Source organism: Carassius gibelio, chromosome B1 (genome assembly GCF_023724105.1).
Source record: "Carassius gibelio isolate Cgi1373 ecotype wild population from Czech Republic chromosome B1, carGib1.2-hapl.c, whole genome shotgun sequence".
Classification (NCBI taxonomy): domain Eukaryota; kingdom Metazoa; phylum Chordata; class Actinopteri; order Cypriniformes; family Cyprinidae; genus Carassius; species Carassius gibelio.
This window is the reverse complement of record NC_068396.1, coordinates 5,903,054-5,918,271: the sequence shown is the minus strand read 5'-3', so window position 1 is coordinate 5,918,271 and position 15,218 is coordinate 5,903,054. Positions and strand designations below refer to the sequence as shown.

At 36.5% G+C, this 15,218-nt stretch overlaps 1 protein-coding gene across 2 annotated transcripts in view; it reads left to right on the top strand.

The window, feature by feature from the left end:
* pard3ba (par-3 family cell polarity regulator beta a) overlaps window positions 1–15,218 on the top strand; it is a 143,978-nt gene that overhangs the window by 3,302 nt on the left and 125,458 nt on the right. For both annotated transcript variants that reach the window (XM_052545471.1, XM_052545470.1), the window contains exon 2: window positions 7,521–7,622. In XM_052545471.1, the coding sequence (XP_052401431.1) occupies window positions 7,521–7,622 (102 nt within the window). The remainder of the gene's footprint in view (window positions 1–7,520; window positions 7,623–15,218) is intronic.

Here is a 15,218-nt window from a genome sequence, read left to right as displayed (position 1 = left end):
AGGGTGTTTTTTTTTATTTTATACCTCACCTCACATGATGTTAATTGATGGACTGGAGTGGTGTGGATTATTGTAAAAAAAAAAAAAAAACCTTCCATACATATATATATATATATCATCTGTTTGGATGGCACCCATTAACTCCACTGGTGAGCAAGTGATGTTATGCTAAATATTTTCAAATCTGTCTCAGATAATAATTTTCAGCTAATTTTGGGTCATTTGATTAAAAAAGAATCTGCATTCCACACCTGTTCTCAACTGATTTCAGGTATTGTAGCACCAGCCATGCCAGATGAGTTATATGCTGACATTTAGTACATTGCGTTAGGGGTTTGTTCAGATCATTAACCCCCAGTTTACACAATAGTAATCATAATGCGCTTGCCTTAGCGAAAAAACGCTAATTAAAGATTGTAGCTGTGAGGAATCATTTACAATTAGTACATGTTGAAATTACTTATCAGTTCGCATAGATGGAGAGTCTGATTACTGGTTGTGTTTGACATTTGAGACCAAACAATTTCTCAGAACTTCCTGCTGTTGTTTAATGCAATCGGATCTTGTAAGTCTTTACTCATGGTGTTTCATGGGATTTGTGGTAGAAAAACAAGAAAGCGTAAAGTAGTCAAATTTATTCGTAGTTACACACATCCATGTTTCCATGCCACTGGCATAATGTAATTTTACTGATAATGAATCTGTATTAATGTTTCCAGTTATTGCTGTGGGAATCTTGTAGCTCAGCTGTCGAACCATGTGTCTTGTTTAAATGTCTGAATGGTTCTTCCAGTGTTAGGGGAGCTTGTGTGTGTGTAAAAAAGCACCAGGTGTGTTGTTTTTCCACAGCTAATGTTGCTCAGATGGCTTCGTGAAGCTGAAAACAGTCCCAGCAGACATATCTGCGTAAACAGCATGAACACTTTTCCCCAGCAGCAGGGTGGATGTAGACTGCTGCTTCCTGTTTGGACTGACGTGGAGAAATCGCCTTTACAAAAAAATATCAGTATGTGTTAATCTGGGTTGAATTGAGAGTCCCTTTCTGGATTGGAGGAACTGCTTTTTTCCTGTGCTTAGATGATATCAGCTTCCATTTTAAAGTGTTTTTGGAAGATTGAAACTGCTTTTATGAACAAATAAGGAGGCTTTGGATTGATTTTGATAGAGCATTGGTTTTCTGTTTGACTTCTGCGGAATAAATGCTTGTCTGTGCAAACAGAAACTTATGCTTCAATTGAAGCAACATGAAACTCTGAACGTTTTAACAAATGAGTCATGTGTTCATTAGACACACAGAAATGGTGCAGAAAGATGTATCTTTAAAGAGGGGGTAGGTGATTTCGTTCAGAAATCTTTTTTGTTTTTGATGGTTGAAAGTCTTCGCATACCGATAGCAAACACTTAAGCCCAATCCCAATTCTGTTTTATACCCCTTCCCCTTGTCCCTTGAAACAGAGTGTGAAGGGGTAGGGGAGAAAATATTACCCTAAGTATTGTGACACCACTACTATGCCGTCACACGTCATCATTCGTCGTCTAGCTCTTACAGTACACACATATACTGGTGTGCATAAGAACCTTTAATTATCGTTCTGTATTAATGTGCTGCTTACTGACACACACACATATCGGAAATCTCGCAGCTCACACATCCAGGAGAAAATAAACTAGTCAATGCTGCTACAACGACTTTTATTCAATACAGTTTAAATACTGAATCGCTACATTATATTTTCCGGTGACGAGAGGATACAATCGCTGTTTTTAAGTAAACTCACTCTAAAAAGGTAAATGCACAGATGCGAATACACGGAACTTCCATTTCTCTCTCTCTCTCTCTCTCTCTCGAATAGGCAATATTTGAGCAAAGTGTTTAGCGATTTCTAATAATTGGGGGGATTGGTCTACGGCAGTTATCGCCCTGATCAGACATATGCTGTGGCACTATCATTCAGTCTGTAATGATATGACGTTAGCAAATATAAGCAATTTTTTTTCTCCAAACATTTCTTTGAGTAATAGGACTGTTAATATGAACTCCCAATTGAATATAAAACAAATGATTACTTTTCGTTAAAATCTTTTATTTATGCCAAAAAAAGCTTACAGTTCGCTGTAGCAGCCATGTTGCCGAGATAATTCATACTCCTTCGTTTGAAGTGTGGTCCTGAAAAATCTTCGTTTGAAGGGCTATCTGGCCCTTCCCCTTACCCCTACCCCTCCAACCAAAAGAGAATAGAGACACTCCTACCCCTTCACATGAACACAGAAAGGGGAAGGGCTAAGGTGTAGAGTTGGGATTGGGCCTTAATCTATTTCTGTATTTATATTTAGGACCATAAAATGTTCATCCAATCAAATCCCTCAGTCCGAGGGCTATGATAGGCTGTTCTACCTGCCTAACATTTGTATTTGCATACTTCTGCACAGACCTGATATGGCACCAGCGAAAATGAAAGGCACTATTATTGTTATATCATGCATTATGTACTGTTATGTTTAATCACTGGTGAGATTAATGAGATATGAGGTAATCTGACAGCGCTGCATTCAAGCCTCCACCAAAGGCGTCTCTCACCGTGTTACTGGTTAGCCTCTGGTCTTCCAGTAAAAAAAGGTCTGAATAAATGTAGTACAGTAGCACGTGTGCGGTACAATTTTGCATATGTATGAACCCGTTTACAAACCTGTTGTCCAACAAAGATATCATTGACACGCTCTTTATCCAAATTAACTTTATAACATAGAGTGTTTTTTCTAGGCCAATTACTTCTGCTATAGAAATGAAGTTTCTGCTCAAGGGCGCGCTCCAGCTTCCAGTTTGAGTTGAACAGTCATTACATTACGTGTGTACTCCGTAATGCTCACAACATCCTATTTTGGGTAAAAATTGGAAGGATAATACTTTTATCAAAAGAAACAGGATTCCCTGAATTGGTGTCATTCATATTGTTATAATTGGAAATAGGGATGTCAAATTTCGATCATTTCCATGATCGATCGTCGTTTAAATTAACGATCAATTAATCGATTAATCGTTAACCATAATACTGCAAAATGCGTCTATTGCAGGCACGCAGTCAGCGGTATGACAGGATGTGCAAAAGCCACACACACACACAAAACGCTTTCTCACTTGAATTAAAGAGGTTTTAGTCTGAATAAAATGCTAGTAGCAGGATTCTAAAATGAATAGATGCGATTATGATCATTTGATAAAATGAAGAGAGCGCGCCATACTTTTGAGGTCATTTTACTTTGTTGACAGTTTCCAATCCCGCACGGAGAACGCTGAACGTGCCTCTTTAAATGGTTTTGTGGTGCTCGTTGTTGTATTTTAAAGCACAATTGCAATGTTTTCAACTGACATTATTGTATAAAATTATCCGAAATGTGGAGCGCGTGTGACTGCGCTGCACATTAAGTGAACTACATCGGCGCTGCTGCACCAAAACACAGTTGCTCACATTAATTTGATCCTGCTGGATTCTGTCCTAGAAAATGTCAGATTTTTAAAAATCCGGCATACAGCGCATTAGATCGTGACAGTGCATGCGTGCAGACGAGGATGATCGAGCGCGGCTTTGGCTAGATTTATTTGGAGGTTATTGCTCATGTCTCATTCGGCACAAATCGAAATGTTTCCATATTCGCAATGTATTTGAATGTTAAACTATTATTTATAATGTAAACTAGGCTTGTACTTAACACGCATTCGCATATAGACGGAAAAGATGATCCTCTTCATATGAGCAAAAACGTCCTTGGCATAACAGCAGAGTGGACCGGTATACTACGGTCTATTTAAACTGACCAGTGTAACCTTTTAATGTTTAGTTGACATTTTATTTTGATAATGAACAGACTGCGATGTAAGTTTGAATCGCTAGAATATACGTGTGCAGCAGGCTCCGGGGCGATCGAAACAGCTGAGACATTAAAAAAAATATATATTTTCCGCAAAAGTGTTTACTTTCATTTGTGCACACTCACAATAAAAACAGAAGATTTGTGCTCTTTTAAAATAAAGCAAACAAACAGAATGCGTTGTCATCCTTTTTTTTTTTTTTTTTTTTTTTTGTGAACTTATGGAGCGCCCACACTTCTGTTTTAAATCCGTTAATCTTAATTAGCCTATTTAAGTCGGATATATTTCGCATAGCCTATTTAAAAAAAAAAAAAAAAAAAACATGAAAACAAATTGTTATTTTTATGTTGGGCCTATTACTTAGTAGGCTATAAATTTTCCTTAAAGCATCCCATTTTGTCCCAGGGCTTAGAACCTGTGCCATAGTCAGGTCCATGCAGAAACTTGTGAACGATGCTCGGCGTCACCGTTTAGTGACAGCAGTGAATGCTCCAGGAATGTGTCGGTCACAGCGCCTATTAATCGCTGTTTTGAATCCAGCAATTATTTATTTAGAAATGATAAGATCTGATTATGACAAGTGTGGTATAAAAGCTTTGTTTATTAGAGGAATAATAGGTTAACTGGAAAATGTTAGATCGCGACCATGCTTTTGGACCCCATAGTCTTCATTTACGCGGCTTTGTTCTGGTTTGCCGGTTGGTCACGAATTTCCACAAATTCAGTATATTTAGGCATCGTTTCTTTTCCTAAATCTTCATAGTCTAACCCTCTAATTTCCCAGGTTTATTTTATTATCTTTCGCTTTTAATAACTGTTTTCGCATCTCTTACTGTGGTAAACATGGGAAGGGAAATTAAAGATTTCATGAATTAAGAATTCGTTCGATTTATTAATTTGTTCCCTTATTTCACTTAAATCATGGGTTATTTAGGGAACAAAATTAATGAAACATGGACAATTGGCACATTAATAATTCGTAGGAATGAATAGACTATCTGTCCTGCATGTCACTGTGTCCCGCAGCCCTGCAAAGCGCACGATATAAAACAGTTATCTGATGAAATGATTAGTAACTACATTTCTATTGCATTTAATGTTGAAGAACTTTTATGTTGTTTCTATTTTAATGTACTTTAAAGTTTAAATCACATTAAAAGCTTAATTTGTACATTGTGAATGAATGATGAAGCTTTTATATATCGTCACCGTCACTCACAGCCGCTCGCACGTGTTGAGTGCGCATGAGCCGCACGATCGGTTAACCGACCATCGATAGCCTTAATCGATTGCATCTCTTATCGACAATTAATCGATCATCGATTAATCGTTGACATCCCTAATTGGAAATAATACATGGAAAATTATTTTTGAAAATTTTAGAAGGTAAGGTAAATCAAATTCAACTTGAATGATGGTATAACACCAGTAAGACCATAGTTTTAACATGGATGTGTTTGACTGTTGTGCTCGCATCTCTTGCAGTGTCTCATGCATGAAACGGCATTCTAAAAACACTGCGCTCAAGTTAAAAGCTCAGTCCCATCTTCTTGCATGTTTTACCTATTCCACTGCCCACGTCGCATCTTTGTCAAAACAGAAGTGGTGTGTGAATGATGCCTTGCGCTATATTTATGGTCCTTCACAGAGCGGGTCACACGTGATCGGTTAATCATGTGTGCCAAACATTCGGTTGGGTCGTTCTTTTCTCTTTACTTTAATCACTGTCATAATGTCAAAGTATCTAATTCTAACATTTGGTAAGATTTCTAATCAAAGTCAAGATTCCTCGATTTCTGAAAAAAAAAAAAAAAATTATAATAATTTGGCACCAAGCCCTATGGAAGTGTAAAACAATACCCTTTTTTTACCCTGTCAAAATACTTAAATGCATTTAGGGAGATCGGGGGTGCATTCCCTTCATAAACAAAAGTAATCCACTGATTCTTCAGCGGCTCAGATGTGGGGAGTAAATGACGACTGCTATGTTCATTATTACATCCAACAACAAAACACCTCAATCACTTATGAGTCATTCTTGTCTACATCTGCTCCGGCAGTGAAACAATGGTGGACTGGTGACCGCTCACATAGACTGACATCACTGTCAATCAACAATCATGGGAGGGGCCTGTGCAGAACTACATTATTCTGCCAAGAATCTGAGATCGGATTGATATGAGAAAAGGGTTTGGATTTATCGAGATAAAAAAAAAAAAAAAAAAAAAAGATTATCATTATAGTGTGGCTGTGTACACTTGCTGCCAAGACACAATTCATAAAGAAATCATTTAATGCTGTTTTTCCAAAGACTTTCATAGAAAATGACTTTCATTGTTTGTATCGAACTGCCATGTTGACCTCAGTTTAACATTCAGCATGATTATATGACAGGATGATTGTAGGAATGATTGTCCTGTGTGTTAACAGTTTCATTGAAGTTTCTACTGAAAGGCGTTGACGTCGATCTGTTATGTCATGCATTACAAGCCAAACACGTTCTCTCAGACCATTGTAGTGTTTTTTTTCTTTTCTGTCCTTCAACCCTAGTAGAAGAGTCGTTCTGCGAGCTTGTTTGGTAATGAGCTGATGGTATTAAAACTATGACGACTTTGACTTATCTTATCTGATTATATGTGTGTAGGTATGTGTTCCCACCATAACCTTTTCAAGTTCTCTGTCAACCTGTAACCCAGGGTAATTCAAATCTTGCCCTGGACGGCCAGTGCACTGCAGAGTTTAGCTCCAACCCTGATCAAACCCAGCTACCTGTGATTTTCTAATGATCCCAAAGACATTGATTAACAGGCTCAGGTGTGTTTGATCAGGGTTGGAGCTAAACTCTGCAGTGCACTGACCCTGCAGGGCAAGATTTGAATAAGTCTTCTGTAACCCATCTCATCCTGTTGTCTCATCAGGGTCAAAAGATTAAATTCATCACATCAGAAAAACACACTTACATTCGTAATTTAGCACAGTCAGTCATAGTTTATAATTCTCTCATTCTGTGAGCTCTGGGAATTTAATATAATAATATGTCAGTCTATGCTGTAATGGTATTAATGTTCAGTATGATTCAACCTTTGAGCAACAGGAAACTGACACTTTTAATTGTCATCGCTTCCTTAGTTTCCATACATTCATGGACATGGAAGCATCAGACGTACGTTATAGTTGCTATTGTATCCTAATCATGACTAAAGGGCAAAACAAATGAGCACTGCCTCAATTAGCTTGCCTCCAGCATGTCAAACAAGGGCAAACAAATGCTGTTGTATTTTGCATGCTTATCTTTTTATAATAAAGTAGTTCTCAAAAAAAGTGATATTTAAAACCGTCTGTAACAGTGATTTTCACTGCGGTAAAGTGGCGACAGCAACAACATGATGTTCAGTAAGTTATAAATAACAATTATTCTGTACGGTAGCTCATCCAATCCAAGAGTCAGAACTAGCTTAGTTGTGTAATAATGATAAATATAATGTGATGTAATCTCGATCTGCTTTGTACATCTTTATTTACAGTAATATGATTTCTAGTAGTTATAAGAACGAAACTGCATGTTGTCTTAACCAAAACTTCCAAACTTATGATTAGTCTCTTGTATTGTTGTTGAACGGGGCACTTCTAATGGACCTATTGTTTTCGACAGGATGGGGAATTCCTGGTGCGGACGCTCCATGTGGAGTATGTGGAAGGGGGGATCCTGGACCCAGATGACATGCTAACAGACCTGGTAGAGGACAAAGAAAAGGTAAGAAAGCGTGGTACTTCTACACAAACACTAGAGCTGGATCGATAGGCTACTTCTGTGTTACGCTGAATATTATCTAGCGTGTTTGTCACTAGTATGTTTGAATGCAGTTAGGTTTGGCAAATCATTTGTATTGTTTATACTGTAGCAGTGGCCTGTGGTGAACTTCTTAACTGAGCTCCCTCTGTGAGTTTGGGTTGTTTGGGTCATTTTAAATTCAGTTGAATTTGATGTTTACACAGTTTCCGAGTCCAGTCTTTAGTTGTTTGGCTATCATCGTCATTAATAATGATCTCTTTCTTTTTGAATCATTTGTCAGTAAACAATGAAGGTATCGTGAAGGTACACTAGGTATAGTTGATCAAATTTCTAAACGCGATTACAATTTTGGATGCCACTATAATGTAATCGTTCAAAGTGGCAATTAAGATGCGTTTTTTTTCTTTCTACATGTTATCTTAATGATTTTCCCCAATTATTTTAATTTTAGTTTAAATATAATATTATACTACCATCCGTTTTTTCACTTAAAGATCAGGCTTTTGTGTCATTTGGGGTTCATTTGTATTAGGAAGAGGCAAAATGTGATGCTATCTGAGTGGGGGAGTTGTTTAGTCTGTAACTAGTTGATTTGTTTTTTCCAGTTTGGCTCATTCTTGCAGATTTGCGGACCAGCTGTGAGCATGATTGGTGGGCATTATTGCATTGAGGGTAGTCAGCCAATCACAGCAATACCTTCTGTCATGTGACTCGTCAAAGCTACTCCGATATATTTGCAGTCTGTCAAAAGTTTTTTTTTTTTTTTTGTGCTGCCTTGACATTCATAAACCGTTTTACATCTAGAAGAAGTGGGAACTTGCAAAGCAAGTTACTTCAGATGCTTAGTTGGGACTTGTTTATCCTGCCCTCCCTGACTTGTGTACACACACCAATGACATCATCACATTTTAGTTTGAAACCAGCTTGGCAGCATTTATGTATTTATTTTTTAATAACAATTTTTTTACTTTTTGTGTAACAAGCTGTGACCCCACAGCCCTGACTAAATACCGTGTTGAATAATTACATCTGCCATGCTTAATATTCATGTTTTTGTTAATATTCAAGAATGTTAATATTCAGTTTGTCAATCATGTCCATTTTGCATAGAATAATATCTTAAACTCTCTTAAATTTGAATAATAAGCTTGGTAATAAGTCTAGATGCACATGAAAGAAATGATAAATTCCTACTCCGCAGGGGTTGAATAATTACTAATGAAATATTCATATGATATTCAAAGCAGCTTATAATTATTAAGCCACTTCTTTCATTTGAGGTTTTCACATTTTTGAGATTTTAAAACTGGTTCAGTTTATTAGAAATTAAATTATTCTGATAAACACATTGGTGGCAGAATTCAGCTGTTTAGCTATGAGAAACATGGAACAATATGATATTTTACTCCGAGTTGCTTTCTGATTTATTCATTGTTTTATTCATATGGTCAATGTGCTTTTGTTGTGATATGAACAAAAAATTACAAATATAGATTTGCAGATGACACATGAAGATGCATGAAAATTGAGCATGTTTGTGTATTACAGGAGATATTCTGCTCATTTAATATTTATGAAAACACATTAAAGTTGCCAGTGCCAGGGAGTTGTTATGCTATTGAGTGTGTGTGTGTGTGTGTTTTTTTTAAGCATATTTCTGTGGAGTTGTTGGGGTGTTCTGGGTAATTGCTAATTAGTCATTACTTTGTAAGTTGCTTTTTTTTCAATCTAAGGCAGGGGATTTTGTTGTCCACTAGGTGAAAATAAGTTGGATCACTTACGAAATGTAATAATAATAATAATAAAAAAAAACACCTTCTCTGATTTGAAGTTTAATACTTTGGGTTAATTTAAACAAAACATTAACACTGGGTTTCAGCAACAGTAAAAGTGATGCTTGCATTATTTATTTTGATAACCCTTTATTTTATGGTGTCCTTTTTACATGTTAAATGTACTTACTTAATTACTATAATAACAAATAATCATGCATAAATTGCATGCAAGTAACCCAAACCAAACCCTAATCCTAACCCTAACCACATAGTAAGTAGTAAGTAGTGTAGTTAATTATTATTACTCAGTACTTAAATGTATAAAAGAACACCTTAACCATTATTCTTTCATCTTGTTTACATCACTTTTCACATCAAGAGCTTTTTGATGCCTAAAATTGCTGTCTAGATAAGCATCCCACTTAGTTTTGGAACAGCGCCGTTTTGACGCCAATAAAACAACTTATTGGCAAACTTTCTGGCATGAAATTTGGGCTGAATAGGAAATGAGGAAAACTTTTTACTCTTTAACTCGCTGCTATTGATTCCTGCACGATATTGCATTCTAAACGCATTTTTCTTTTTCTTCCTGAAATCGTTTTCCTTCCATTTAAACTGAAAAACCATTCTTGCGAACCCATTTTTCACACTGACCGGGCCCATTATTGCCCATTATGCAGTCAAGCGGCTTTCGTCTCTGTTATAATTAGGGCTGCACGTTTTCAAGTTTTTCATTAACCGTTAACCGAGGCCCTTAGCGGTTAATAATCGGTTAACCATAGTGTGCGCCAGGGTTTCCGTTGTCTGGTAATTTCCAGACATTGGCCAAAAAAAAAAAAAAAAAAAGAAATGTCAGACAAATTTAATCTCTCCGGTCAAATTGTCCTATTAAAACTACCTAATAATCCCGTCCACTAACACAATCTGTATTTGAGCATAAGCCTAAAATGTATAAAGCAAATATACACCGACCTTTGGCTATGTTATAAAGGAACAGGCTCTAGTAATGGTTATGTAACTTTCCGTGTTTAGGCGAAGGTAACAAGCAGGCTCCGCGGCCGCCTCGCTAAGGCTATGACTATGATATGTTTGACAGGTACAATATTTGAAAATCGATAATTATTTTTTTAAATTACATTTATATCTGAATTTATGTCAACCTATAGACTTTCAAATATCAAAATGTCATGAATTAATATGTATTTGTGTACAAAATGACATATAAACATATTTTCCTATTATATTTTGCCTGGAAACGCTTCCAACAAGGCGTCAGTTCTATTTCTAGCATGCACGCGTCGAGCCGCGCCTGAGCCGCGCGTCTCACGCAGGCAGTCGGCAAGCTCTAACCTGTTAACATGGGAGCCGAATTAAAAACAGACACGCCACGCAGCTGAGATGCTTTCGCTCCTGACCGGCCTAATGATGCCCGGGTGTTGGCTGTTGAGATTACAACAACAAGGTTGTACTTGAAGTATATCTAAGCACTGTATTGCAATACTTGCATTTTGCCCCGTCACTCTCAATTTTAAAGTGCTCCAACGCTGTACTTTTTTTTGCCCGCTTCATATTAGAAAAATGACTTCTTCTTGTGGACATTACAAATGTCTGGGAGCGCTCTGGCGGTCTCTGGTGGTGCAAAAATGTATTACAACTAAATTCAATGCACGCCATTGACGTCACTTAACCGAGCAAAATGTTTCACTCGGTTACGCAATTTTTAACGGTTAATCGGTTAACCGGTTAACCATGGACACCCCTAGTTATAATAATCTTTATCATCCTTTGGAAACATTCCACCGAGACGAGGTTTCACCGTTAGTTGCGCATGCTAATCAACTTTAATACAAAGCCAGTGTGAGGGAGTCACAGCATCTTCATTAGACCGTTCTTCACCTCCCACGGTGGTTGATTAGGGTGAAGTTGCCATGGCGATGGAATCAGATTAAGGCCCCACCCCTGCTCTGATGCCCATTAACCCCCAGCAGGAAGTGATGGCGCTTGGCTTGACCCCCGGGCCCTGGCCATGAATATTCAGTGTGGGATGATGAATGACGTTAATGCGTGGAGTTGCTGTAGACGGGGCCCCGGTGGACTCTGGGGGCCGGAGAGGTCATGCTGGGAGGACTTGCCACACTGTTTCCTTTAGTCAGTTAAACACTTAATCACTTTAGTTCTTCTCTTTTTAGATTTAATATTCTGTTTTTGTGGTGGTCACTCGTTTTGGGTTGATTATGATGATCTTTGGGTGTCTGCTTGTCTGGGTGGCTGTCGGAAAGAGAGAGTACTTCCAAAAATGATCATCATTTTTGACTTTCCTTCATGTCAGAACAAATCTGATTGTGTATGACTTTCTTTTTTTCAGTGGAATACAAAATGAGTTGATTTATATAATCTCTAAACTAAAAAGAAAGTGGAAAAAATTTACATAAAAGTGCACTGTAAACAAATGTTTTAAAATATGCTGCTAGCTGTGGTTGTCTTAACTTTATTGTAAAAATAGGGTAACAACATTTTAGGTTTTTTGGGATTACAAGTAACTTAATGTATATTTCGGTAAGGAAGTTAAACAATTATTTCACCCCAAAATTAAAATGCTATCAATAATTACTCACTCTCATGTTGTTCCAAACAATAAGACCTTTGTTCATCTTCGAAGCACAAATTAAGATATTTTTTGATGAAATCTGAGAGCTTTCTGAGCCTGTGACATCAGTGGTTCAAATGTATTTTTTTAAAGCTATGAGAATGACATGGAATCTAATAAATTGTTGAATAAAGTCGTTATTTTTGTTTTCTTTGCACAAAAAAAGAATTCTCGTAGCTTCAGAAAATTAGGGTTGAACCACTGATGTCACATTGGACTATTTTACCAATGTCTTCACTACCTTTCTGGGGCTTGAATGCTCGGTTGCATTGCTGTCTATGGAGGGTTCAGAAAGCTTGCAGATTTCATCGGAAATATCTTAACTTGATTTCCGAAGATGAATGAAGGTCTTAAAAACAAATCTGTTTTATACCCGTTATATTACTGTATGCAGACAGCCTCCATGGAAACACTGGTGGGAATGAGAAAGCTACATGTAGAATCAAAGTTCATTGCGATCCTTTTGCACAAGCTTTGGATGTAAAATAGATGGAGCACTGTGTTGTGCAATACAAAACGCAATAATATTATACAACCATAACCACATAATGTAACAAGAAGTACAAAATAAATAAAGTACAAAAATTACAAGAAAAAAACTACAATGAAACTTTTTTTAAATGATTTATTTATATAGCACATGTACACAAATGTTAGAGAAATGCCTTTGATTGCTTTGTGTGAGGTATAAGCCATTATTTGCAAGCCTTTTTTTTTTGTTCTCAAAACTTGTCTGTGTTCAGTTTAATGACGTCAAAACATGTTTCAACTGGTTTGATGACAATGATGTTAAACCTCATTAGTTTTCAAGTGTCTTTGATGTTAATGCTGGTACAAATGAAAGAAATTTCAATGCAGTTGTTAACACAATTGATTTTTTCATCGTCACCTGGTACTATATTGCTTCACACACAGTTGTCATTTGGGCTACTTGTGGTTACTTTGGGCAGTGTTGTTTAAGTTATCTTGGAGTTATTTTTGCTCTTTAATGTATGGATCATTGTGCAATAATAGTTACCATCATAGTGAATAAATGATGATGGAATCTCAGTTTTGGGTAACTTTCCATTTAAACAAACACTTATTTTGCAAGAAATCTACAGAAATACATTAAAAAAATGCTCCTGTTAGCTTCTGAGACAGATGAAGGATCGTCTTTGTTCACTTTCGTTCATTGAGTAGTCGATGCTGATTTCTTAAATGAATAAAGTGATAAATTAGTATTAAAACCACTTCTGATTGCACTTCATGGATTATGGTTTGGGTTGTAATTACTCCAACACTCATTCTGTATGCATTAAATTGCTGTCAGAGTCAAAGACAAATGTTAAGGAGTACAATATGTCAATAATACCTGATATCCTGCATTATCATACTGACCATAAAGGATTCCTCTCCCACCTTTCCCAGCCTGTCGTCATGCGTTCAGCCACCCGTCTCTTTGCCTAATGCCCATAATCAGCCACTCCAGATGATGAATGGTGAATATATGTGTGTGTGTGTGTGTGTGAGAGAGAGTTTCACTGAGCTCACTGATAATGACCTAAAGCACTACTACACCCTGTGATAACAGAGCACTTTACTTTCCCAAGATCTGAATTACCTGTACAGCCCTATCATTCACTTCCACTCACTGTCATTCACTGATGCATTATGGGTCTGTCCCTGTGTGCCGTTGCTGTCATAGCAGCCCATCAGAATGGGAAGGTTAACAGCCGTTTGAGAGGAGGGTTTTATTCAGCACCTAGTCGGGAAGAAACTCCAAATGGAATCAGTGCAGGATTCCTATTGGAATTTCCATCATAATTTTGGAACATTCGTTTCTGATTCTAGTGAAAACAAATTTGAATTTATGTATGTATATATGTGTGTATATATATATATATATATATATATATATATATATAAAGTATATAATTAAACAATTTTTATATACATTACAATTTTGTGGTTTGTAAAAAAAAACAATAATGTTATATAATGAAAAAAGATTAAAACTAATATATTTTACATTTATTTCTGTGATGTAAAGCTGAATTTTCAGCATGATTACTCTACACTTTGTCACATGATTTTTTTGAAATCATTCTAATATGCTGATTTGTTGCTCAAGAAACATTAATCATTATCAGTGTTAAAAAAACAGCAGAAAGTTCAAAAGAACAGCATTCATTTAAAACATATTTTCCTCCTTTTTAATGATAAAGTTATAGAATATATTATCGTAAGTTTATTTTTTTTATGCAACGTGTATTTTGAGATGGTCAGCATTCCTTTTTAAACTAAACATGGTTCTTATTTCTGTGATGTATTGCAGTTTTTTTTTAACCTAATACTCGGTATCATAAATGAAAAGCTTATCTGTGATTAGAAAACAATGAAATAAGCTGTTAGAAGAAGTTAGAGTGTGCAAGAGATAAAAGACAGTTGTGATCTCTGTTTATATCAATTTAATTAACTTCAGTGATTATTCAGATCCTTCAGTTTTTCTGCAGTCGTGCAATTTACCAGCCCTTGATTCTTCTCGTACTTCTGATGAATCTATAAATAAATATTTTGTCATGGTCATCCTTGTGATGTTTTGGACCTCGTAAATAGGCCTAATGAATTTGCAATGCTAATTAGCACATATTTCAAAAGCTTATTCCGAATAAACGATTTCTGAGTAATTGACACAATTATAGACTGCACATTATTATGCAGATTATAGTGTTTCTCTGGGTCACAAACATTTAAAATATATAGCAGGCCATGCATGCCAAGTCAATAGTTAGCATCACTGGCATCCAGCTCATTTTGAAACGCATTTGTCTTTTTTCATTTCACGTCTGTCGTCATTGAGAGAGTGATCATGCTCGCTGAATAAAGGCTGATTGCTCGAGCTGAACGTTTAACTACTGCGGTTTTCTCAATTTGCCGGCATAGTTAAGCACTATTCAGATAATATGAGCCGCAGGTTCATTCGATTACATTTCAAATGCAGAAGGATGATTCTAATAAAAAAATCTCATAATACATGAAGAATTTGATTGATTAAGGCTATTCAGAAACAGGGGAAGAGCTGTGGGAACTCATTTTCACTGATGAACACAACACAGTCATGATTTCGTGCCTCCATTCGACGCCACAAAGTCA